The 27,363-nt window shown below is 38.7% G+C and overlaps 1 protein-coding gene across 1 annotated transcript; it reads right to left on the bottom strand.

Moving 5' to 3' along the window:
• Positions 1 to 353: 353 nt before the first annotated feature.
• Positions 354 to 26,153, bottom strand: LOC110454385. The gene is made up of 5 exons (XM_021503857.1): positions 26,010 to 26,153; positions 21,712 to 22,139; positions 16,630 to 16,742; positions 5,516 to 7,062; positions 354 to 680 (listed from the first exon to the last, which is right to left on the bottom strand). The coding sequence occupies exons 2-5, from the start codon at positions 22,099 to 22,101 to the stop codon at positions 478 to 480; spliced, it is 2,253 nt and encodes a 750-aa protein (XP_021359532.1). The 5' UTR covers positions 22,102 to 22,139; positions 26,010 to 26,153; the 3' UTR covers positions 354 to 477.
• Between the last annotated feature and the right edge of the window lie 1,210 nt (positions 26,154 to 27,363).

Raw genomic sequence — 27,363 nt, 5'->3', positions numbered from 1 at the left:
TTTACCTTTTTTTTAAGTCCAGGTCCTGGGCTCGTATTCATGAAACTGTTCTCATGCTCAAGCATGGATTTTTGTTTTATTCAAGTCTGATTTCTTGTTCCGGTTAAAACTTACTAATACAATCTCATTTTGTCAATGAGTATGAAGAACTTGAAAGATACTTTAAGCCGAATATTGTTTTCAATGTTTTCATTTGACTTTTTAATCGTTTGAATTGATTTTAATGAGTTACAAGTTGGTTTGAGAACAAACTACATGCTAATGTATGGACACGGATACGCTATACGGGCCCTGTTGTTTTGATTCGGAGATTGACCTCGTGTGTTGTCAATTTAGCATGGCTTTTTATCTGCTTTACTGGCATGTGATACATACATATACAAGAGACTCAAACCATCAAAATAATGCCGATTTTCAGCCAAAACCTATAGTGTAAACTAAAGAATATTTGAACCTATTCCTTAACAGTTATTGATTTCATTTTGTCATTGCAACTGAGCTGGTTTTACACGTGCCGGTGACGTCATCGTACTGACTGTTGCTGATACACCTTCGGATGGTGTAGATGTCACCGTTACACACGGCAAACATGGTGCTTGATTTGATACACGCCTGTTTACTAGCGTGTTTACAGGGGCCACACACCGCCTTCACCACACAGCCATGGCCCAGCAGACAGCCTGAAACACACACACACATGTTATTGGTGGGCTGTCTAGCAAAACACACACAGAAATAGAAATTGTTATGGAATAATTTGACAGAATTTCCCTGGCTTTGGCTTTACTATCTTATCATTTAACACACACGGATATACATTTAGATAAACAATGCCACTTTACTAATAAACATATTTAATATACATGGTGTAAGCAGTTGTTTGTGAATTAAATCATAAACAAAATAGACCGCGATAAAGACAGGAATAGCTAGTAAACAGACCCAGCCATACGTACACGGCCACCTGCTCGAGAACTGCCGTCACAGTAATAAACAAGAATTCCACGGAAGTGGATGTGTCGCCTGCGCAGGAAGCTGGGAGATTGTGCTTAGCACTGAATGAAGTTTGAGTTTGATCGGCCCAAAGAAACTCAAGTTATCGCACAAAAACAGATTTTCTATCTATAGTAACAGTGACCTTGACCTTTGACCTTCGGACCTCAAAAGCAATCCAAAGCAAGCACTTTTGGTACGGAAGCAGTGCATGAGAGTTCGAGTTTGATCGGCCTCGGGAAACTCAAGTTATCGCACGAAAACAGATTTTCTATTTATAGTAACAGTGACCTTGACCTTTGACCTGCGGACCTGAAAAGCAATCCCAAGCAAGCACTTTTGGTAAGGAAGCACTGCATGAAGTTTGAGTTAGATCGGCCCAAGGAAACTCAAGTTATCGCACGAAAACATATTTTCTATTTATAGTAACAGTGACCTTGACCTTTGACCTGCGGACCTGAAAAGCAATCCCAAGCAAGCACTTTTGGTAAGGAAGCACTGCATGAAGTTTGAGTTAGATCGGCCCAAGGAAACTCAAGTTATCGCACGAAAACCTCTGCGCCGACGACGCCGACATAGCAATACCTATGTGTCACAAGCTTTTCGCAGGCGACACAAAAACGGTACCGGGAAGTAATAGCTAGTCAACATGTTAATTAGATTAAATTAGCTTCAAGCAAGATACAACTTCAGCTACCTAATGTCAATGTTTAAAATGATGTTAAAATGAACCAAACAAATTATGTAAAACATCCATAATAAGTCAATTTCTTACCGCAGTGACATTTTGTTTGATTGATTGTCAAATTCTGATAAAAAGATTACATGACCTTACAAAGTTCCTGTGACATATGTTAGGTACTTGCTCAATATCAATGGTTCGTAATTCCTGTGACATATGTTAGGTACTTACTCAATATCAATGGTTCGTAATTCCTGTGACATATGTTAGGTACTGAACAACTAAATACTTAGTATAATGAAGTGACAGACGACGTGAAACACCATGATCCTTCACTGGTTTTTATTTCCACTCCTGCGCAGACTCAAACATGGCAACATCCGGTGATTATAAGGCACGTCTATCATCAGGATAAGGATTGATCTAGGACACTACAATTCCTATATCAGTATTCACGACATGCAGAAAACGATGCGTTTTAGGTATATAAACGCCTTGCTCAAACTGTTATGGAATTGTGTTTTGTCTAATAGGGTTGCGCCGCATCATTGCTCTTTTCTGCATATAATCCTGTTAATAATGTGATAATAAAGAAAATTTGCCCTGAAACCGAATGTCCGTTGTCCGGAACTGTGGTCCGGATCATAATTCTGTTTATGATAAACGCAAGTAGAGTCTGATATTTAGTTTCGCAAAAGTAAAATCTTTGTGTGCAAGAATACAGTTTACAACAAGAGCCTTAGAATGTGTCGTGTTAGAGAACCAGACATGGCACACAGTGTACTACTGAAACGTCCATCTATCCTCATTAACATGTGCAAAGGTGCCGTAATGTCCACTAGAGGAGAGGAATTAGTAGAAGCTCTAGGCTTGTTTTCCAATCCTCGATAATCTATGTTTTGAAGTTTGTTTAATGTGCAAAAATTGGAAATATAATAGTATTACTAATACTGAAAGAAGTGTGATCTACATTTGTTGGCATCTCGGCATTATTTATAGACACCAGGAAATATCTATTACCGGAATGTGACCGGTACAAATGGGTATGGGGCTAAACACCTTCTCTCAACCAAGGGACAAACCTTTCTGTAAAAGGGAATATTCACGAGACGAATACCCCTTTCCAAATGTTTTCATAAAGTGATATATGCATTAACAAAGATAAAAAAGAGAAACGTTTGTGAATTTGTTTATCACATTGCACAACTCAATGTGTTTGGCCACTTTGTTTCTAGACCATGCGTTATATACACTTCCCACTTTTATTGTCTTCATAGGCTTACACTTAGTAAGTCATATTAGCCATCACACACAATATACATGTAGAATAAGTGTCATATATGGAACGTGTTGAGATACTTGATAATTATATGCTTTCAATACTTTACATAGATTAAAACATACTTGTAAATGGAAAAAAAATGTTGAGACAACTTTTCTTTAATCAGTTCTTTTTGTCTGAAACAGAAGCCGTAGTTACCGGCAGCACGCGTCATTTTTACAACGTAAACAAATGATTTTTTTCCCCGTTTTCAATGCGTATTCCGATTCTAACTGAAGTTGAAAATTAATTATGTATAGACAAAAGTTGTTGCATGATCATACATTCTAAGTCAACATGTAAAACATGAACTGTTGAAACATTACGATTTAAAACATTTTTTTGTTATGCGATCCTATTTACTATAAGTATGGTCTCCTTCCTCAGTTATTCATCCTGAACCGTCATTTTGACATATTTAAATCTTGCATGTACATAAAAACAAGAGGCCCAGAGGGCCTGTATCACTCACCTGTAAATGTTAGCAAAATTGAAGTTGAAACAGCCAGATGTTGCGGGTAGTGTACATGTATTACATGGTAAGTCAGGGGTTATATTTATATGCAATTGGACAAAATCCTGTCATTCCAACAGGAAAAGGAGGATTTGGAAGAAGTTGCTTCGTTTCCCCTATTGGGCCCCGCCCCTCTGCCCCAAATGGGGGTCAGACCCACGGTTGATACACAATTAAGTCCCCTTCACCCAAGGATGCTTTAGACCAAATATGGACAAAATCCTGTCATTCCTACAGAAAAAGAAAAGCTTTTAAAGCTTTTAAGTCTTTTTTTATATATATATTTTCCCTATTTTGCCCTGCCCCTCTGCCCCCAGGGGGTTTAGACCTACCATTAATACAAAAATGATTTTCCTTTCCTATAGGATGCTACTGTTTAAATTAGGTTAAAATACCTTCATCCCAACAGAGAAAAAGGATATTAAAGCTTTTCCTCTATATCCCCTATTGGGCCCCGCCTCTCTTCCCTCTGGGGGGTCAGACCTACCGTTTATACAAAACTGGTTCCCCTTCACCCAAGGGTGCTTCATACTAAATTTTGACAAAAATATGTCATTCCTACAAAAGAAGAAGGATTTTGAAGAATTTGCTATATTTCCCCTATTGGGCCCACCCCTTTGCCCCCAGGGGGACCACACTCACTGTTTATACAAAGTTTAGACCCCTTTGCCAAAAGATGCTCAAGTCCAAATTGGGATGAAATCCCTTAATCCATATGGTAGAAGAAGGATTTTAAAGATTTAAATTTATTTCTCATATTGGGCTCCGCCCCTCTGCCCCCAGGGGGGCCACACCCATTGTTTATACAAAGTTGAGTCCCCTTGGCCCAAGGATGTTCCAGACTAATTTGGGTAAAATCCATAAGTCCCTGCGGTAGAAGAAGGATTATAGTAAAATTTAAGGCTCGGTGTGTGCCACCTTGTTGATGAGACAAGAAGACTTGTTCGAACTTTTGATATATATCAAAAGAATCTCGCGGTGACGTAACGGTAAAAATTGACAAGCTTTGTAGTCGGGCGTCCCTCCTTTGTAATCTTCAAAGAACAGGTATCAGTCTAGCGATTGGTCAGTTTGTTTTACCTGAGACCAAGTAAACAGCTATCTTTGTGCCTTCAATTTTGCTATGACATATTCCAGGGGGTGTAGAGAGCGAAGGTGAGCGTAACCCCTGGATACCGAGGGTGGGCCTAAGGATGCTCCAACAAGATATTTAAATCATATCATTTTAATGAACCCGGGATTATTATAAATTATGTAAATCTAATAGCGCACGTATCTCATTTGACACCGAGTACCGACAGAGGAGAGAACAGAATACGCCGTGGCCATCACAACAGTTATCCCCTGGAGGGCCTCATAGCAAAATCAAACTAACCAGTCACTTATCCCTTCCTTTGGCATAAACTACTGTTTATAGAAACCCAAAGTAAACTCTCTCCGATACATGCCCATTAGCATAACAAAATAAGTTCATCTGTGTTCCAACTCAGACAAAGATACTAGCGAGTTTTGATATTTATTCATAACATAAACAGCATATTTGTCGATTCCATTTCAGCTTTAACCGGCTATCCGGAAGAAAACATGCACCGTACTAACTGCTAGGGCAGTTATTTTCTCCTTTGAATACTGCAATAATGATTCCGTAACGTAATCCTTGCGCTATCTTTTGACCATTTGGCAACTTTTCGCTTCGTAGCTGACGCCGTAACAGTTTCCACTCACAAACACTTTCCAGGGCTAGTAATAATGTTAACAATGAAATGGCGTGCTATGCGCATGCGTTGTAGTAGGGAAATCCTTGATAAAACGTTGGTCAGACAGATATAGAAATCCCGATAATTATCTTAAAATTATTCAATATTATGAATATATATCAGCCAAATCCGACCGTTATTTTCCATAAGGAGACTCACTTGATATGTTTATGTAGTATTTGAAAAAAAAGCCCCCCAAAAATATACACTTCACAGTGATGTCGCTTTAAGGCAGAACTATAACGTACCTTGTATAGCTGGTTCTCCACTGTCAACGACCTGGACCTTGGGAGATTTGGTGACGCCGATTGCAAGAGAGGGGGCCACACTCACAGGATTTACTGTCCGGCGGACATCCGCCCACGGCCATTGGTTTGTATAGTCACAGTAGAAGCGGAGATGGGCGTAGTTATCGTCAGTTCTCGGACAGTTTCCGTCTTGAGGAAACTGCCAAGTGTCAAGAATTAACTCCCCATATGTTCTGCCGTACAGTTTCGGGGCGCTAGTCGTAATTCGTATGGCCCCCGTGCATGGATGGAAGTCGTTTAGTGGTGAGCCGGGTGTCCGACAGTACGGGCGACACACACGTCCGCATGAGTCATGGGCGGACACGTGCACGTCAGTCATTCCGGAATCGGGCGATTTCACAGCAACGTAACCAGTTGCTTTTGAGATTGCAAGACGGTTGTCTACCATGACAAATTCACTGTACGATCCATAATGATTAAGGCCATTGGACTCAATAAAAATTTTGCCAGCGTTTTTGTATGGATCGATGCATTCGCTGTACTTGGCAGGGTTTCCTATTGGAAGAGAAGATGCGAGCCCAACATAGGATGTAGGCGAGTATATGTCACTGTTGACCATCCCTTGCCCGTTAAACACGGGGTAGGATTGGTAGCGCGTGAACTCCGGCGGACGTCGATATACTACATCTACGGGAATATACGACCACTCCCGGATATCTGACTGATTACTACACAGATACCGGTTCTGTACAGCTCGCTGGTAACTCTGCCCAGAACATGTCGTTTTGCTTCCGACCATCTGAAAAGACGTCTGACGTTTGAACCTCGCACCATTGGCACGCGCCTCGTCTATCCGTAGCGTGATACAGCGCGGCATCGCCCTGTTGGTGTCACAGCGTAGGAAATCTGATCCACATGTAGGCCGCTGTCTCCGACACGTTGGTGATGCCTCGTATTGATATATATTTGATGTTATCAAGTTACTGTAGCCATCAATATTCCTCAGATTTCCAAATCGCATGGGGGCTAGTGGGGCGTGCTGAGGCGAACCAAACTGGGCCGGATAGTCCAGAGACGGGTCGATTCCTAGCTGGATCTGTCGCTGTCGGAACTCCTCCCAAAGGTAGTCCACGAATGCATGATGGCTGAAGAAGGCTGGGTCCTGGGCGGCAGTATTGAGGTCATTCATCTGCCCGTTTCCTCCTCCTACCCATACATGAACACTGTCGTGAACATCCTCCAGTCTGTTTTCTGGAGCTCCGCTCGGGAATGTTATTTCGGACGTTCTTGTCATGTTAAGAATTCTTGCGATTCTATCAATGCTGAAGAGTTCTCCTATTAAGCCTATGTTTCTAATTAGTGGTCCACTTTGTGTCTGCCAATTAGCATAGGGACCGGAAGTGACGAATCCGTCCCCGTTTCCAAGAAAAAGATCCGACCAAATGACTGAGTGTGTCCGCTCATTGGCATCAAGTTCGTTGTCTAAGGATGAAGCCCAGTACGGGATGGTAACACCTGGCACCACTTGTCGTAGAGCATTCTCGTATCTTCAAATATACAAACAAAAATAAAATAATTTTCAGTTAGAAGCAATGCAGGAACAGGTTCGGTCCTGGTTTGTTTCTTAAAATTTACGAAGCGGTCATTTTTGTTAAGAGCCAGCGTCACGTCGTTGTGAAGAGCAGGGGAAGTATTTTTAGACCAGGGTCAGTTAGGTGTAATACATTTAGGAGGTTGAGGGTGGGAACTTACTGAAAATGTACACATACCAAATTTCTTTCTTTTGGTTCATATACACATATATGTGGGTGTGCGTGTGTGTTTGTGTGTGTGTGTATGTGTGTGTGTGTGATCTGCAGGGTATTTGTTGAATAAATTCGCTTCTGACCGAGTGGGTTATCTATGAAAAGTATTCAGTATACAAAAACTGATACACCGCTAAAGTAATTTCATTTAGACAACCTGGTTAAGGTTTTGGCATGGTACGAGGATATCAGTTCGTGGTCCTCAATAATCGCAGATATTTCCGGTAGTGATTATCCACTTCTCTTGTGCCCATATCAGTATTTTATAGGTGTACATTTAGGGACACGATGAGATATGTGTAGTAACATCCACGTTATAGACAGCATAACGACCTCTGAGACACGTCAGGTAGGTGCAAACATTTTGAGCTATCTCGAGAGTCACGATGGATTAAATCTGGACACCGACATAACATGTGATACATAGCACACATACACACATACCATACACTAGGTTAAGATAGAAGCATATCACAGGTAAGAATATAGTACCACAGGTAAGAATATAGTACGACAGGTAAGAATATAGTACCACAGGTAAGAATACAGTATCACAGGTAAGAATACAGTTTCACAGGTAAGAATATAGTACCACAGGTAAGAATATAGTACCACAGGTAAGAATATAGTATCACAGGTAAGAATACAGTATCACAGGTAAGAATATAGTACGACATGTAACAATACAGTATCACAGGTAAGAATATAGTACCACAGGTAAGAATACAGTATCACAGGCAAGAATATAGTACCACAGGTAAGAATACAGTACCACAGGTAAGAATATAGTATCACAGGTAAAATACAGTATCACAGGTAAGAATATAGTACCACAGGTAAGAATATAGTATCACAGGTAAGAATATAGTATCACAGGTAAGAATATAGTACGACATGTAAGAATATAGTACCACAGGTAAGAATATAGTACCACAGGTAAGAATATAGTACCACAGATAAGAATATAGTATCACAGGTAAGAATATAGTACCACAGGTAAGAATACAGTATCACAGGTAAGAATATAGTACCACAGGTAAGAATATAGTACCACAGGTAAGAATATAGTACCACAGGTAAGAATATAGTACCACAGGTAAGAATATAGTACCACAGGTAAGAATATAGTACCACAGGTAAGAATATAGTACCACAGGTAAGAATATAGTACCACAGGTAAGAATATAGTACCACAGGTAAGAATATAGTACCACAGGTAAGAATATAGTACCACAGGTAAGAATATAGTACCACAGGTAAGAATATAGTACCACAGGTAAGAATACAGTATCACAGGTAAGAATATAGTACCACAGGTAAGAATATAGTACCACAGGTAAGAATATAGTACCACAGGTAAGAATATAGTACCACAGGTAAGAATATAGTACCACAGGTAAGAATATAGTACCACAGGTAAGAATATAGTACCACAGGTAAGAATATAGTACCACAGGTAAGAATATAGTACCACAGGTAAGAATATAGTACCACAGGTAAGAATATAGTACCACAGGTAAGAATATAGTACCACAGGTAAGAATATAGTACCACAGGTAAGAATATAGTACCACAGGTAAGAATATAGTACCACAGGTAAGAATATAGTACCACAGGTAAGAATATAGTACCACAGGTAAGAATATAGTACCACAGGTAAGAATATAGTACCACAGGTAAGAATATAGTACCACAGGTAAGAATATAGTACCACAGGTAAGAATATAGTACCACAGGTAAGAATATAGTACCACAGGTAAGAATATAGTACCACAGGTAAGAATATAGTACCACAGGTAAGAATATAGTATCACAGGTAAAAATATAGTACCACAGGTTTGGAAAGTCGAGAATCTGTCACTTGTGTAATTATAAAATAAGTGAGTTGACTAAATGTCATGCAAAGCATACATTCTCATATTGCACTTTAGAAACTAAGAAACAACATATTGTGTCTAATTTACACTTATGTTAATATGGCAAATTGTAAAAACTGAACGAATAATGCTAATTAAGCATGAGCTAAGGCCCAAAAAGATATAGCAGAACATATTTTTATATTTTAGAGTGTAATTAAACCTAATTTTGTCACCAGTTTTTAATGTTCCGTTTTGTGTTTGGGTACGACATATCTGCCTGTTATAGCTGAACTGGTTTGTGTTTGGGTACGACATATCTGTATGTTATAGCTGATCTGGTTTGTGTTTTTCGGTACGACATATCTGTCTGTTATAGCTGAACTGGTTTGTGTTTGGGTACGACATATCTGTATGTTATAGCTGATCTGGTTTGTGTTTGGGTAAGACACATCTGTCTGTTATAGCTGATCTGGTTTGTGTTTTTCGGTACGACATATCTGTCTGTTATAGCTAATCTGGTTTGTGTTTTTCGGTACGACATATCTGCCTGTTATAGCTAATCTGGTTTGTGTTTGGGTAAGACATATCTGCCTGTTATAGCTGATCTGGTTTGTGTTTGGGTACAACATATCTGCCTGTTATAGCTGTCCTGGTTTGTGTTTGGGTACGACATATCTGCCTGTTATAGCTGACCTGGTTTGTGTTTGGGTACGACATATCTGCCTGTTATATCTGACCTGGTTTGTGTTTGGGTACGACATATCTGTCTGTAATAGCTGATCTGGTTTGTGTTTGGGTAAGACACATTTCTCTGTTATAGCTGACCTGGTTTGTGTTTGAGTGGACATATCTGCCTGTTATAGCTAATCTGGTTTGTGTTTGGGTAAGACACATTTCTCTGTTATAGCTGATCTGGTTTGTGTTTGGGTACAACATATCTGCCTGTTATAGCTGACCTGGTTTGTGTTTGGGTACGACATATCTGCCTGTAATAGCTGATCTGGTTTGTGTTTGGGTACGACATATCTGCCTGTTATATCTGACCTGGTTTGTGTTTGGGTACAACACATCTGTCTGTTATAGCTGAACTGGTTTGTGTTTGGGTACGACACATCTGTCTGTTATAGCTGATCTGGTTTGTGTTTGAGTACGACAAATCTGTCTGTATAGCTGAACTGGTTTGTGTTTGGGTACAACACATCGCTCTGTTATAGCTGACCTGGTTTGTGTTTGGGTACGACATATCTGCCTGTTATAGTTGATCTGGTTTGTGTTTGGATAAGACATATCTGGTATAGCTGAACTGGTTTGTGTTTGGGTACAACAAATCGCTCTGTTATAGCTGACCTGGTTTGTGTTTGGGTACGACATATCTGTCTGTTATAGCAGAACTGGTTTGTGTTTGGGTACAACACATCTGTCTGTTATAGCTGAACTGGTTTGTGTTTGGGTACGATACATCTGTCTGTTATAGCTAATCTGGTTTGTGTTTGGGTAAGACACATCTGTCTGTTATAGCTGAACTGGTTTGTGTTTGGGTACGATACATCTGTCTGTTATAGCTAGTCTGGTTTGTGTTTGGGTAAGACACATCTGTCTGTTATAGCTAATCTGGTTTGTGTTTGGGTAAGACACATCTGTCTGTAATAGCTGAACTGGTTTGTGTTTGGGTACGACATATCTGTCTGTTATAGTTGATCTGGTTTGTGTTTGGAAAAGACATATCTGTCTGTTATAGTTGATCTGGTTTGTGTTTGGATAAGACATATCGGTCTGTTATAGCTGATCTGGTTTGTGTTTGGGTATGACATATCTGTCTGTTATAGCTGAACTGGTTTGTGTTTGGGTACGACACATCTGTCTGTTATAGTTGATCTGGTTTGTGTTTGGAAAAGACATATCTGTCTGTTATAGCTGATCTGGTTTGTGTTTGGGTACAACACATCTGTCTGTTATAGTTGATCTGGTTTGTGTTTGGATAAGACATATCTGTCTGGTATAGCTGATCTGGTTTGTTTGGGTACAACACATCTGTCTGTTATAGCTGAACTGGTTTGTGTTTGGGTCCGACACATCTGTCTGTTATTGCTCATCTGGTTTGTGTTTGGGTACGACACATCTGTCCGTTATAGTTGATCTGGTTTGTGTTTGGGTAAGACACAACTGTCTGTTATAGCTGATCTGGTTTGTGGTTGGGTACGACATATCTGCCTGTTATAGCTGATCTGGTTTGTGTTTGGATAAGACATATCTGTCTGTTATAGCTGACCTTGCTTGTGTTTGGGTACGACATTTCTGTCTGTTGTAGCTGACCTGGTTTGTGTTTGGGTAAGACACAACTGTCTGTTATAGCTGATCTGGTTTGTGTTTGGATAAGACATATCTGTCTGTTATAGTTGATCTGGTCTGTGTTTGGGTAAGACACATCTGTCTGTTATAGCTGATCTGGTTTGTGTTTGAGTACGACACTTCTGTCTGTTGTAGCTGACCTGGTTTGTGTTTGTTTTAAAAATCTATTTTAAAGGTAAGAAGTAAAATTCGAATTGCGTGAACACAAGAGTGTTACAATTTAGGTTTTTTGGACACAATTTGTTTATAATTTTAAACATTAACACAAAATCACTATGTTCTACTCTGTAGACAACCATTTTGGTCTGACAAATGATCGGCACTGGAAACACTATATTCCACATCTAAGTTGATTCTAAATAAATTTGTTGGAGAAATGTTCCAAATGTTTGAACAAAAATCAATGCATGGTAGAATAAAACCATGATGAAATGTAATTCTGACTCACACTGGGAGAAATTTTGTAATCCTACATAGTTGATTTATAAAATTAGGCACATCTTGTACATGTTTATCCCAAGTTAGGGTGTCATCAATACATACTCCATCAGCTTGTCATTCTTAAGGGTTGAGTTATCAGCTACACTAGTAAGACCTTTTGTAAGCCATTGTTTTCACAGCTTACTTCTAATTAACATGCCTTTGGTTTTCTCATTATTGATAGCCATTTTATTCCCAGCACACCATTTTCGAACTTGTATAAAATCGTTCTGTAGGTATGATTCGATGGCATTTATGTTTTTGTGTGCTTTCTGCATGGTAGTATTATCTAAATCAATATACAACTGACAATGTTTATAGCAAAGTGGCAAAGCATTGACATTAATTAAGAGCATCAATGACCCAAAAATAGAATTCTGAGGGACACCAGTTGTGATTTCATGAAAATGACTCGGTGAATTTTTAAAAGACACTTTTAAAAATCTATTTTAAAGGTAAGAAGTAAAACATTAGATAGCATGTTTGGAACACCCACACATTCCCATTGTTTGCAGTAGAATTGTATGGTCTAGACGATAAAAGGCTTTACGGAAATCGGTATACATCACACCAGTAGGGTTTCCCTTGTCCAGTAACCATACCATTCGTGTGTAAGTGCAGTAGGAGCAGGCTGACAAGAGTGTATATTTCAAAATCAAGACTGGCTTACAATGAACAAATGAAAAGTGTTTAAGAACGGGTTAAGTGTAGTTCTAGAAGTTTAGATAAAAGTCAAAGAATAGATATGGGTCAATAATTACTGACAGAAGTTTTCTCACCTTTTTTGAAAATAGGGTTTCACTTTGGCATGATTGAACTGGTCAGAGAAAACACTCATTTAAATACACATATTCAGTTACTTGGTTACTGATTCTGATTCCACATCTGCTGACAGTCCTTGACATTTTGCTGAAATTCCATAAAGGCCAGTAGCTTTGGTGCAAACAAGAATGTCCAGAAATTGATGAACAAAAGTAAATGGTATTTATAGAATACCATAGACTGTGTTTGCAGGGAGAGTTCGAGAGACAAATATTTGAATTTCATCAAGAGGGCTAGTTGGACTGTCTGGTCCTGTTTCAGAGATATACTCTATGACAACATTGGTAAACTCGCAGTTAAATTATTTGCTCATCTCTTTGTTCAACATAAAGAAATATACAGTTTGGTTAGTTATTTATTTTTGAAGGAACCAGTTGTCATAAATATTACCAGTACTTATTTGGTTCCTTTTTAAATGTTTCAAGGACACTTTTATATAATTTAGTTTTGGATCATTTTACTTTTATTGCTACCCGGTTTCTCGAATAATTATACAGTAAAACAAGATAAACCTGTAACAGTGGATATATCACGGTATCAGTGGATATATCATGGTATCAGTGGATATATCACGGTATTAGTGGAGATATCACGGTATCAGTGGAGATATCACGGTATCAGTGGATATATCACGGTATTAGTGGAGATATCACGGTATCAGTGGAGATATCACGGTATCAGTGGATATATCACGGTATTAGTGGAGATATCACGGTATCAGTGGAGATATCACGGTATCAGTGGATATATCACGGTATTAGTGGAGATATCACGGTATCAGTGGAGATATCACGGTATCAGTGGATATATCACGGTATTAGTGGAGATATCACGGTATCAGTGGAGATATCACGGTATCAGTGGATATATCACGGTATTAGTGGAGATATCACGGTATCAGTGGAGTTACCACGGTATCAGTGGATATATCACGGTATTAGTGGAGATATCACGGTATCAGTGGAGATATCACGGTATCAGTGGATATATCACGGTATCAGTGGAGATATCACGGTAATAGTGGAGTTACCACGGTATCAGTGGATTTATCACGGTATTAGTGGAGATATCACGGATCAGTGGAGATATCACGGTATTAGTGGATATATCACGGTATCAGTGGAGTTACCACGGTATTAGTGGATATATCACGGTATAAGTGGAGATATCACGGTATTAGTGGAGATATCACGGTATCAGTGGAGTTACCACGGTAATAGTGGAGATATCACGGTATTAGTGGATATATAACAATATCAGTGGAGATACTACGAATCATTTGATATATCACGGATCAGTGGATATATCACGGTATCAGTGGAGATATCACGGTAATAGTGGAGTTACCACGGTATCAGTGGATATATCACGGTATTAGTGGATATATCACGGTATCAGTGGAGTTACCACGGTATTAGTGGATATATCACGGTATAAGTGGAGATATCACGGTATTAGTGGAGATATCACGGTATCAGTGGAGTTATCGCGGTATTAGTGGAGATATCACGGTATTAGTGGATATATAACAATATCAGTGGAGATACTACGAATCATTGGATATATCACGGATCAGTGGAGTTACCACGGTATTAGTGGATATATCACGGTATCAGTGGAGATACCACGGTAATAGTGGATATATAACAATATCAGTGGAGATACTACGAATCATTGGATATATCACGGATCAGTGGATATATCACGGATCAGTGGAGATATCACGGATCAGTGGAAATACCACGGATCAGTTGAGATATCACGGTATTAGTGGAGATATCACGGTATCAGTGGAGTTACCACGGTAATAGTGGATATATAACAATATCAGTGGAGATACTACGAATCATTGTATATATCACGGATCAGTGGATATATCACGGATCAGTGGAGATATCACGGATCAGTGGAAATACCACGGATCAGTTGAGATATCACGGTATTAGTGGAGATATCACGGTATCAGTGGAGATATCACGGTTTCAGTGGAGATATCACGGTTTCAGTGGAGATATCACGGATCAGTGGAGATATCACGGATCAGTGGATATATCACCGTTTCGTAGGGGATTCCACGAATCAGTGGATCAATGGATCAGTGGAGATACGGCGGTATCAGTGGAGACATCGTGGATCAGTGGAGATACAACGAATCGGTGAATAAGTGGAAATATCACGATATCAGTTGAAATATCGCGGTATCAGTAGATATATCGCGGTATTAGTGGAGATATAACGGTATTAGTGGAGATACCACGGATCAGTGGAGATATCACGGATCAGTGGAGATATCACGGTATCAGTGGATATATCACGGTAATAGTAGAGTTATCACGGATCATTGGAAATATCACGGTTTGAGTTAAGATATCACGGATCAGTGGAGATATCACGGTTCAATGGAGATATCCCGGATCAGAGGATATAACACGAATCAGTGGAGATGTCGCGGATCAGTGGGTATATCGGGGATCAGTGTAGATATCACGAATTAGTGAAGATATCACGGTATCAGTAGATATATCATGGATTAGTGGATATACCACAGATCAGTGGAGATATCATGGATCAGTTGAAATATCATGGATCAGTGGAGATACTACGAATCATTGGATATATCACGGATCAGTGGAGATATCACGGATCAATGGAGATATCATGGATTAATGGTGATATCACATATCAGCGGAGATATCACAGATCAGTGGAGATATCACGGATCAGTGGAGATATCACCATATCAGTGGAGATATCACGGATCAGTGGAGATATCACGGTATCAGTGGATATATCACGGTTCAGTGGAGATACCACGGATCAATGGAGATATCATGGATCAATGGTGATATCACAGATCAGCTGAGATATCACAGATCAGTGGAGATATCAAGGATCAGTGGAGATATCACCATATCAGTGGATATATCACGGTTCAGTGGAGATATCACGGATCAATGGAGATATCACGGTATCAGTGGAGATATCACCATATCAGTGGAGATATCACGGATCAGTGGAGAAATACTATTATCCATAGAGATATCACGGTAATAGTAGAGATATCACGGATCAGTGGAGATATCACCATATCAGTGGAGATATTACGGATCAGTGGAGATATCACGGTAATAGTAGAGATATCACGGTATTAGTGGAGATATCACGGTATTAGTGGAGATATCACGGTAATAGTGGAGATATCACGGATCAGTGGAAATACCACGGATCAGTCGAAATATCACGGATCAGTGGAGAAATCACGGATCAGTGAAGAAATCATAGATCAGTGGAGATATCACGGTATCAGTAGAGATATCACGGATCAGTGGAGATATCACGGTATTAGTGGAGATATCTCGGTATTAGTGGAGATATCACGGTATCAGTAGAGATATCACGGTATCAGTAGATATATCACGGATCAGTGGAGATATCACGGTATTAGTGAAGATATCGCGGTATTAGTGGAGATATCACGGTATCAGTGGAGATATCACGGATCAGTGGAAATACCACGGATCAGTCGAAATATCAATGATCAGTGGAGATATCACGGATCAGTGAAGAAATCATAGATCAGTGGAGATAGCACGGACCCTTTATTTGTTCCTTTATGTGAACATTGCTTGCTTATCTGCTTGCTTAAATGCATAAAAGTGATTGTAAGCCTTTGCTTTTGTTTCACAATTATAACTAATACTATTATCCATATGCTGTAAAGCGTTTTAGAGTAATTTTACAAATTATATAGGGCGCTAAATAAAGGTTGTATAGTATTATTGATATAAGTAGTACTTACATTATAAGATAGACTCGGTGCCAGCCGAGGAAGTTTGGTCCTCTATGAGCTAGTGGGATAGCATCCCCTCGGTGGATGTTGGCTATGAAGTCATATCGAGTGGTGTTTGCTATCTGAAGTAAAAACACACATTAATCCTACAAATATTTTATTTATCACAAAATATATAAAACCCGTTACACAAAGTGTTTTTATTGAAATTGTGTTATTAAAGTAATAATCTATAAGGTAAAAGCAAACAGGACACAAAGTTTCATACAAAAAAATAGTATAAAATGGCTTGATAATTCGCAAAGGGATCAAATTTACACGATGACAGTTATCTCTTTAAAATATCAATGATGATAATCAATTAAAATTATGATATCAAAAGTGACAATTTTATTAGTTTTTTTTATGGAACCAAATTACTCTCAATCATGTACACTTTGGACATTCCACAGCCCGCTAGGGCATGGCATAATTACATGTCAGGTACATATGTAACCAGAGGCTATCGCATGGTATGTCGTTCTCAAGTCCACCCACAAATACATTTTCAAAGGGATCTTAATATTTTTTACAAAACACTATTTCAACAGGGTCAGTGTTCTGCGTCTAAAACAAGAGCTGTAGGAGAACAGCATAGCTCGTCTATTAAAATTATTTTTGTAAAAAGTGCTAATAGTAATTGGGCCATTACAGTGTGTCCCATCTTAGATAACAGATCAGGAAAGTAGAACTACATTGTCGATGTACACTCCCACTATCCCCCCAAAGTAACCCCTAACACACACCCACACACCCACGATCACCATATGCAAATATAAATTACTGTTAAATGTAGAACTCATGGTTATGTCTGATTTGATATGCTAAAAGACTATATCAAAAAAATATGACCCCTATGACTCCACCCCTCTGGCCCGGTCCCTAGGGGTCAAATCAAAATTCTGAAAGTTCCTGCTTCAAACAGTGTAGAAATTTTTATTTTACCCCTTATCCCTCAAGTATCCCCCCTTACACCATATGTTCAAATAAATTGCTTTAAAATGTAGAACTCATGTTAATGCTAAATTTGATATGCTATAAGACTCTTTTATTTTTTTCAATATTTGATCCCCATAACCCCCCCCCCCCCCCTTCAGAGGCCCGACCCCTTGGGGTCATATAAACAAGAGGCCCAATGGGCCTGCATCGCTCACCTGGTATTAATCTCACACTTGTAATCTTGAAAGTGGACTAAAATACAGCCACAGGCAGAATATCAATGTTTGATTCATATGAACCTATTAAAAGATTTAAACATATCACGCCTGTGACCTTGAATGTCGAACAAGGACAAGGTTGAAAGTGGGTCAAGGTCATTCATTTGAACAAACTTGGTAGTCCTTCATCCCACCATGCTACAGGCCCAATTTCAGTACCCTGGGCCTTTTGGTTATTGAGAAAAAGTGGTTCGAAGATTTTAAGACATTTGACATACCAACATGCTACAGGCTCAATATCAAAACCCTGGGCCTTTTGGTTATTGAGAAGAAGTCGTTTGAAGATTTTACATTTGACACCTGTGACCTTGAAATGTGTCAAGTTCATTCATTTGAAAAAACTTAGTAGTCCTTCATCCCAGCATGCTACAGGCCCAATATCAGTACCCTGGGTCTTTTGGTTATTGAGAAGAAGTGGTTTGAAGATTTTAAGAAATTTGACCCCTGTGACCTTGAAAGTGGATCAAGGTCATTCAGTTGAACAAACTTGGTACTCCTTCATCCCAACATGCTACAGCCCCAATAACAATACCCTGGGCCTTTTGGTTATTTAGAAGAAGTCGTTTGCAGATTTTACGACATTTGACACCTGTGACCTAGAAAGCGTGTCAAGGTCATTCATTTGAACAAACTTGGTAGCCCTTTATACCAACATGCTACAGGCTCAATATCAAAACCCTGGGCCTTTTGGTTATTGAGAAGAAGTCGTTTGAAGATTTTACATTTGATACCTGTGACCTTGAAATGTGTCAAGGTCATTCATTTGAACAAACTTGGTAGTCCTTCATCCCAGCATGCTACAGGCCCAATATCAGTACCCTGGGCCTTTTGGTTATTGAGAAGAAGTGGTTTGAAGATTTTAAGAGATTTGACCACTTTTACCTTAAGTGGGTCAAGGTCATTCAGTTGAACAAACTTGGTAGCCCTTCATCACAGCATGCTACTGGCCAAATATCATCAGCCTGGGCCTCTTGGTTATTCAGAGGAAGTTGTTTAATGTAAAAAGTTGACGCCGGACGGACGCCGGACGCCGGACGGACCGGACGGACAACGGGCCATGTGAGCTAATAATCCGAAAGTGTTGTGCACTTCTCCATACATAAATCTACCATGTCTCAAAGTTTCAAGTTCCTAATTTGGAGGAGATATCATTTAAAGTTATACCGTCTTCCCCCCCCCCCCCCCCCCCCCCCCCCCCCTGGGGGTCAGGGACTTTAGTTGTAAAATCTTGAACCCCCTTGCCCTAAAGATGTTCCCTGTTAAATTTCGTTGAATCGGCCAAATAGTGTAGGAGGAGATATTGTTAAAGGCATACTGTCCAATTTACCCCTTTTGGCCCCGCCCACCTGTCCCCTGAGGAGTCAGGGAATTCATTTGTACAATCTTGAATCCCGTTCCCCTAACGATGCTTCCTGCCAAATTTGGTTGAAATCTGCCAGGAGTTTCAAAAGAACTAGAATTTGCCCTAAAACTTTAACCAATTCCAAAAGACTTGTGTTTTGGACCAAAAATTAGCAAATATGGTCCAATTTGTAACTAAAGAACCTCCAAGCAATTGCTGTAACCCTATTACAACGTAAAATTAATTAAAAGTTGAGTTAAACTCCAAAACACAGCTTGCCCAAATACTTTAACAAAGTTGAACGCCGATGCCGTGGGTACTGCTATAGCCCCCCTATTTTTCGAATAGACGAGTTAAAAAAGATTTACTCGACCGAGCGTAACTCGCACGACAGCGAAAATCGTAACGAGTTACTGGTGTAAGCACGTGATATACGCATGTGAAGTTGGTACACTAACAACGCATCAGTCCACATCAATGTGCTTCATATAGTCCTAAAGTCGTCTGGTCTCATGTCAGTGTCTTCCCGTGAGTCAATTATGTCTTTGAATCGGATCTATATTCTGAAGTACGTGTGATTATGAAAATTTCACAGCTAGTGTTATGATTGTAAGCTTGTAAGAAACTGTGCTTACAGTCCAGTTCTTTGCTCTGGCAGGAATCCAAGTGTAAACTTTGTACCAGGGCAATACAACCTTACTCTAGCAAGTTTTGACCTGGTTCTGACTCTTTTCAAATCTCCACTCAAAAATCACGGTTGAATAGCAATCACTCAGTCACTAATATCATTTCACTTGAAGAATTACTTGCTGGAGGGATACCCTCACCATGCTGTGGCCGAAGGAATTTATACTTTTCGTGTGCACTATTCTGATCCTAGGGTTCCTTCTGTCTATCAATCCACGAGCATGAAAACGAAGCTGCAAAAAAGGTGCTGAAGGAGTATATTCTTGACCAAATTACTTGTCCTTTCCATTACAGGCCCATTGTGACATTGCGTATATCACTAGTTGGTCTCGTCTCCCAAAGAATGGGTCCTGGAGACTAATTCAACACCTATCTCATCCCCTAGGTTCTAGTGTCAATGACTTAATTGATGCTGATTCGTGTGAGGTACAGTATTCCTCGTTTAGGTGATGGTGCTCTTGTTTTTGGAAAAGTTGGACATTAATTCAGCTTTTCGGCTGCTATCAGTTCACCCTATGGAATTTAAATAACTATGTTAAAAGTTAATGGGAATTATTTTGTTGACCTCTGCCTTCTCTTTGGATTCTTTGTTCCAGAAATCTTTAATACAACGCACAAATATCCCTAGTATCGTTCATTATGTCGATGACATTCTGCTGAGGCACATAACAGTTATAATTACAGCACTCCTTGGTAGATGTTACTGCATCCTTGTAATGAGCTTGGGATTGGTAAAGGAGAACACTGAACGTCCTGTGCAGATACTGGTATTTTGTGGGGTTGGATATCAATACACTAGAAATGTCAGTCAGAATTACGCAAGCCAAACTTGAAGAGCTCAAAGCCACACATGAACTTCTGTTTTCACATCTCGGCGGATGTGATGCCCCGGATCACGAGAAAACCTCCGAAGTCGGTTCTGTGTACCTGTACTGTATACAACTGGGAGCAAACATTACTAAGTAACCCAGTACACTGGAGGTACCAAGGTCATACACGACACCATCAGAATATTCATTTAAAGACAAGGTTAACCTTAATGAACTCTAGTACAGTGGGTCGTAGGCCTGAAGGGGGGGGGGTTACAAAAATATATAATATCAAAATTATAGGTTGTGTATAGGTCTAATATCATTTTTATCATTTTTATAGGTTGTGACCTCATACATGTATAATATCACTATTATAGGTTGTGACCTTTTACAAATCTAATATCATTTTTATAGGTTGTGACCTTTTACAAATCTAATGTCATTTTTATAGGTTGTGACCTCATACATATATAATATCACTATTACAGGTTGTGACCTCATACAAATCTAATATCACTATTATAGGTTGTGACCGCAAACAAAACTAATATCACTATTATAGGTCGTGACCTCATACATATATAATATCACTATTATAGGTTGTGACCTCATACATATATAATATCACTATTATAGGTTGTGCCCTTTTACGAATCTAATATCACTATTATAGGTTGTGACCTTTTACAAATCTAATATCAATATTATAGGTTGTGACCTCATACAAAACTAATATCACTATTATAAGTTGTGACTTCATACAAATAAAATATAATATCACTTATATAGGTTTTCTATAAATTTTTATCTCACACACTATTAATAAGTTCTTCCATCGCCAATTACTTTATGTGTCAATTATTTGACAAACTAATTTTACAAACGTGCCTTTCGAATATTATTTCATCCTTGATAATAATGATAATCCATCTTCACAAGTTGCGTCACCGACATAATTCATTTGTAAAACAAGTTGGACATAAATATTACGTACTGGTATTTGTTTCAGTAACGTCACAGCACGGTGATAATTTTCCCGCTGTTGGTTGCTCATACGTCTGTATTCTCGACGCACTCGAGGCATTTCAACCTGTCGTTTTTTTCTTCCTTTTAAAGCCGGTAGAGACGTGATGCTCTCTATCCATTGCTGATCTACGAGAGTAATATTTAGACTTGTTTGTTCCAAAAGATTCCATATATGCATCTGCATGCATTTCCAATGTATGCTATACCCTACAGATCGACTGATGTCTGATGAGCGCCGGTACATGTCATAACAGTTCAATACATCTCCATTGATACTGATTTCTTCTATCATTCCCAGCACGCCGTTACTGACGATGACTATAACAGCGACGCCCATAACTGTTAGTGACGTCATCATGACGGTGAGAACAACACACTGGGATTCATTCACTTGCACTGCAAGATAAGTAATCAACATGATTAATTTGACTGTGTGGCAAGAACATATCAGGTAAACATATAAATACTAAGAGTTAAACGGACGGGCATCACTAAGGCACTCATCCAACATTAAAGTTGAGTCTTTATAAGATAAAACAATTCCGTATAATACATATAATACATACAAAATCATACTCACCATTGAAATTCCCGATACAATCAAAGATAGAAAATTATATAATTCGAATATTTTACTATTTTGTTTTAATAAAATGAATATCAAATATATCTTTTTTCTTTAAAATACCATTTGTCACAGTTTAAAAATAACAGTAAATAATGATTGAACGGAGTTTTTAAATTGTCATGCCGGATGGCGGAACAGCCTCAATTAAATAAAATTGGCGTCAATAATTAACAGTAGTCATTTGAGCGTTTGACGCAGGGGTAGTCTCCATGTTATCCGAAGCGAAGCGACAAGACTCTCATCGAACAAGGTTTATCTATAACGTCATGAGTACACCACGTATTACGTCACGGGAGTCTTTGCTTTCATACTCAAATGAAATGCATTTCTGCTGGTTACGTTTATAAAGTGGGACGCAGCGCAAATGTAAATATATACAAATACAATTTTTTTATCAAATTATCAGAAAATAAAAACCTTAACTCATTGAATTGCTTTAACCCAATGGTACTGGTAAAACATTGGTATCATATACAGCTAAGACACATATATGATGTAGAGTTAACACTCAGGTATGATGAACAGATAACACACAGGTGTGATATACAGATAACACACAGGTATGATGTACAGATAACACACATGTATGATGTATAGATAACACACAGGTATGATGAACAGATAACACACAGGTATGATGTACAGATAACACACAGGTATGATGTACAGATAACACACAGGTATGATGTACAGATAACACACAGGTATGATGTACAGATAACACACAGGTATGATGTACAGATAACACACAGGTATGATGTACAGATAACACACAGGTATGATGTACAGATAACACACAGGTATGATGTACAGATAACACACAGGTATGATGTACAGATAACACACAGGTATGATGTACAGATAACACACAGGTATGATGTACAGATAACACACAGGTATGATGTACAGATAACACACAGGTATGATGTACAGATAACACACAGGTATGATGTACAGATAACACACAGGTATGATGTACAGATAACACACAGGTATGATGTACAGATAACACACAGGTATGATGTACAGATAACACACAGGTATGATGTACAGATAACACATAGGTATGATGTACAGATAACACACAGGTATGATGTACAGATAACACACAGGTATGATGTACAGATAACACACAGGTATGATGTACAGATAACACACAGGTATGATGTACAGATAACACACAGGTATGATGTACAGATAACACACAGGTATGATGTACAGATAACACACAGGTATGATGTACAGATAACACACAGGTATGATGTACAGATAACACACAGGTATGATGTACAGATAACACACAGGTATGATGTACAGATAACACACAGGTATGATGTACAGATAACACACAGGTATGATGTACAGATAACACACAGGTATGATGTACAGATAACACACAGGTATGATGTACAGATAACACACAGGTATGATGTACAGATAACACACAGGTATGATGTACAGATAACACACAGGTATGATGTACAGATAACACACAGGTATGATGTACAGATAACACACAGGTATGATGTACAGATAACACACAGGTATGATGTACAGATAACACACAGGTATGATGTACAGATAACACACAGGTATGATGTACAGATAACACACAGGTATGATGTACAGATAACACACAGGTATGATGTACAGATAACACACAGGTATGATGTACAGATAACACACAGGTATGATGTACAGATAACACACAGGTATGATGTACAGATAACACACAGGTATGATGTACAGATAACACACAGGTATGATGTACAGATAACACACAGGTATGATGTACAGATAACACACAGGTATGATGTACAGATAACACACAGGTATGATGTACAGATAACACACAGGTATGATGTACAGATAACACACAGGTATGATGTACAGATAACACACAGGTATGATGTACAGATAACACACAGGTATGATGTACAGATAACACACAGGTATGATGTACAGATAACACACAGGTATGATGTACAGATAACACACAGGTATGATGTACAGATAACACACAGGTATGATGTACAGATAACACACAGGTATGATGTACAGATAACACACAGGTATGATGTACAGATAACACACAGGTATGATGTACAGATAACACATAGGTATGATGTACAGATAACACACAGGTATGATGTACAGATAACACACAGGTATGATGTACAGATAACACACAGGTATGATGTACAGATAACACACAGGTATGATGTACAGATAACACACAGGTATGATGTACAGATAACACACAGGTATGATGTACAGATAACACACAGGTATGATGTACAGATAACACACAGGTATGATGTACAGATAACACACAGGTATGATGTACAGATAACACACAGGTATGATGTACAGATAACACACAGGTATGATGTACAGATAACACACAGGTATGATGTACAGATAACACACAGGTATGATGTACAGATAACACACAGGTATGATGTACAGATAACACACAGGTATGATGTACAGATAACACACAGGTATGATGTACAGATAACACACAGGTATGATGTACAGATAACACACAGGTATGATGTACAGATAACACACAGGTATGATGTACAGATAACACACAGGTATGATGTACAGATAACACACAGGTATGATGTACAGATAACACATAGGTATGATGTACAGATAACACACAGGTATGATGTACAGATAACACATGGGTATGATGTACAGATAACACATAGGTATGATGTACAGATAACACACAGGTATGATGTACAGATAAGACACATGTATGATGTACAGATAAGACACATGTATGATGTACAGATAACACACAGGAATGATCATTTAAGGCCGTGTCTCCATGTGTGGAGTATATGCGTGCTTGCGTGTGTGTATGCAGGAGACAGGGAATGTTGTTGTGCTTACCTTGTAAGACAATAATACATGAGCGTGTATTATTTTCAAACCAACAACCTATCTGTATTGTAAGGGACAGTGTGGCGGTTATTAGACGAATTAACCTTTTCGAGGAAAGATACGTTTCAACACACATCAACGTTAAATTGGTATCTATTTCCAGCTACATTGTCAAGAAATCATGACATCAGCTGTGACTTCAGCTTGTTGGTGAACGAAAACGAGGCTTCATGTGACAAATGTTCGCAAAATTAAGCACGAAAAATTTATTTTTCATATGTGACATTTGAGAGTCATTATGATCACATTGGGGTTAACACTAGCCAAGCTGTTCGTCTCGTGTGTTTGATTATAACAAAATGCAGCATTAGTGTGATTGGCTGTTATACAGTAAAATAGGAGTAAAATTTATATGTCCAACACTACGTCTGGTGGAGAGGTAAACGTTTGCCATAAAAAAAAGTTCAATATGTGCAGCATTTTGAAAACTTGTTGTAGCATGAGGGCCTATAGACACAGTAACACCGGCCAGTAATTGATTCATATTCCTGACATATCTTAGTGTCCGGACATTGTCCACGCAAAATACTACTCGGTACATTCATAAACGTCAAAAAGTTAATATCCTCGTACTAAAAACGACAATTCAATAGTTTACCCTCACATGGACATGAAGCTGATAATGTGATTATGAATCCTACCTAATTAATTGGATATATACTAGAACAGAGTACACTTACCATTGAGTTGTGTGAATCCTAAACCCCCAGAACAGTTATTCTGATGACGATCGCCAACAATATCGGCTTAGCCCTGAAGGGATAGTGGGTATAAAAACGTCAATCCAAATAGCAGTCGTCACGATCCCTACAGTCATCTTGGAGCATAACCTTACCATGTTTTAGCGTACATAACCCCGGGACATTCTGTACACGTGACAATGAGTACGTCCGACTCACAGTAAAGGGAACATGTTAACGTGTATCCTTGTTTGTTATACGCACTGCCATACACCTTCCCGTGTTTCCTTATCATTGCGCTGAACGTCTATAACTCCTCTTCGACAAATTTCAAAACAAATGTTTAACATATAGTACTTACTCTTGTATGTTTGATCCACACAACTAGCTTCATGTAGCTTGCAGTCTGGTAATTTAAACACAATATGAATGATCAACTATTGAACTACAATGCGACCATCTAAAACAAAGTGAATATTTGCTAAAAGCTTGCGTAGGACTGATTTCATTTTAATGTTTGAAATCGTGAAATATTCGCAGTATCATAACACACCTACATATCCAATTCTTTGTCGGAAATGGAACACATCTGATTTTCTACCATTCCGAAACCAGTTCACAGCAACCACAAACGAGTACATTGTAAATATAATTTGAGCGAAATCGGACATTAACTAAATCTACCGATCAAAAGCGTATTTACGTTGGTCATTTTTTTCCGATGATTTTATGGAAGTCGTGCTGTAAAATAATACACGGTCAAACCAAATATGATCAAAATAGACAAAATAAAATGTCGGCAAAGGTTGACGGTAATTTGTTATTCGAGAATAATTTAATCTTGCTTGTGACAAGCATTTTCATTGGCTTAAAAAAGTATGTTATCAGTCCATAACGTACAAAAATAACGTCGCCATTTGTAACGTCGCTTTTAATTGGTTGATACAGCAGCGCAATAATTTCTAAGAGAAAAGAGTCCATCAATAAAAGTGGATTTTCACAGGGATTGTGTATAGAAGATTAAATTATAAGGATTAAATTGAATATATTTTTCATGTTATGGAGCTATAACACAAAAAAACCGGAGTGAATTCTCATCATAAACTGCTTCGCGGTTTAATTTAGAGTACACTCCGTTTTTTGTGTGTAATAGCTCCATAACATGAAAAATATATTCAAGTTAATCCTTAAATAAACAAAAAACAAAAAAACAAAGGGGATGCCGGTGCCCTACTTTTCAAATGTTCCACGCACAGGGAGTGCCACCTAATCTTTTGATTGGTAGCAGATGTGTTAACAGTCTTATACGTATATTGTGGGCCAATGTTAAAAGGTGTCATTGCAACATTTTCAA

The sequence above is a fragment of the Mizuhopecten yessoensis genome, unplaced genomic scaffold (assembly GCF_002113885.1).
Source record: "Mizuhopecten yessoensis strain PY_sf001 unplaced genomic scaffold, ASM211388v2 scaffold7817, whole genome shotgun sequence".
In the NCBI taxonomy this organism is placed as follows: domain Eukaryota; kingdom Metazoa; phylum Mollusca; class Bivalvia; order Pectinida; family Pectinidae; genus Mizuhopecten; species Mizuhopecten yessoensis.
Note: the sequence above shows the minus strand (reverse complement) of the source record. Positions and strands in the feature narration are given on the sequence as shown.

Coding starts and splice junctions, on each gene's coding strand:
- LOC110454385 (XM_021503857.1), bottom strand. CDS start 22,101: ATGATGACGTCACTAACAGTTATGGGCGTCGCTGTTATAGTCATCGTC. Junction 7,063..16,629: donor CACCGAGTCTATCTTATAAT/GTAAGTACTACT, acceptor GTATATTTGAAG/ATACGAGAATGCTCTACGAC. Junction 681..5,515: donor TGGAGAACCAGCTATACAAG/GTACGTTATAGT, acceptor TGTGTGTTTCAG/GCTGTCTGCTGGGCCATGGC.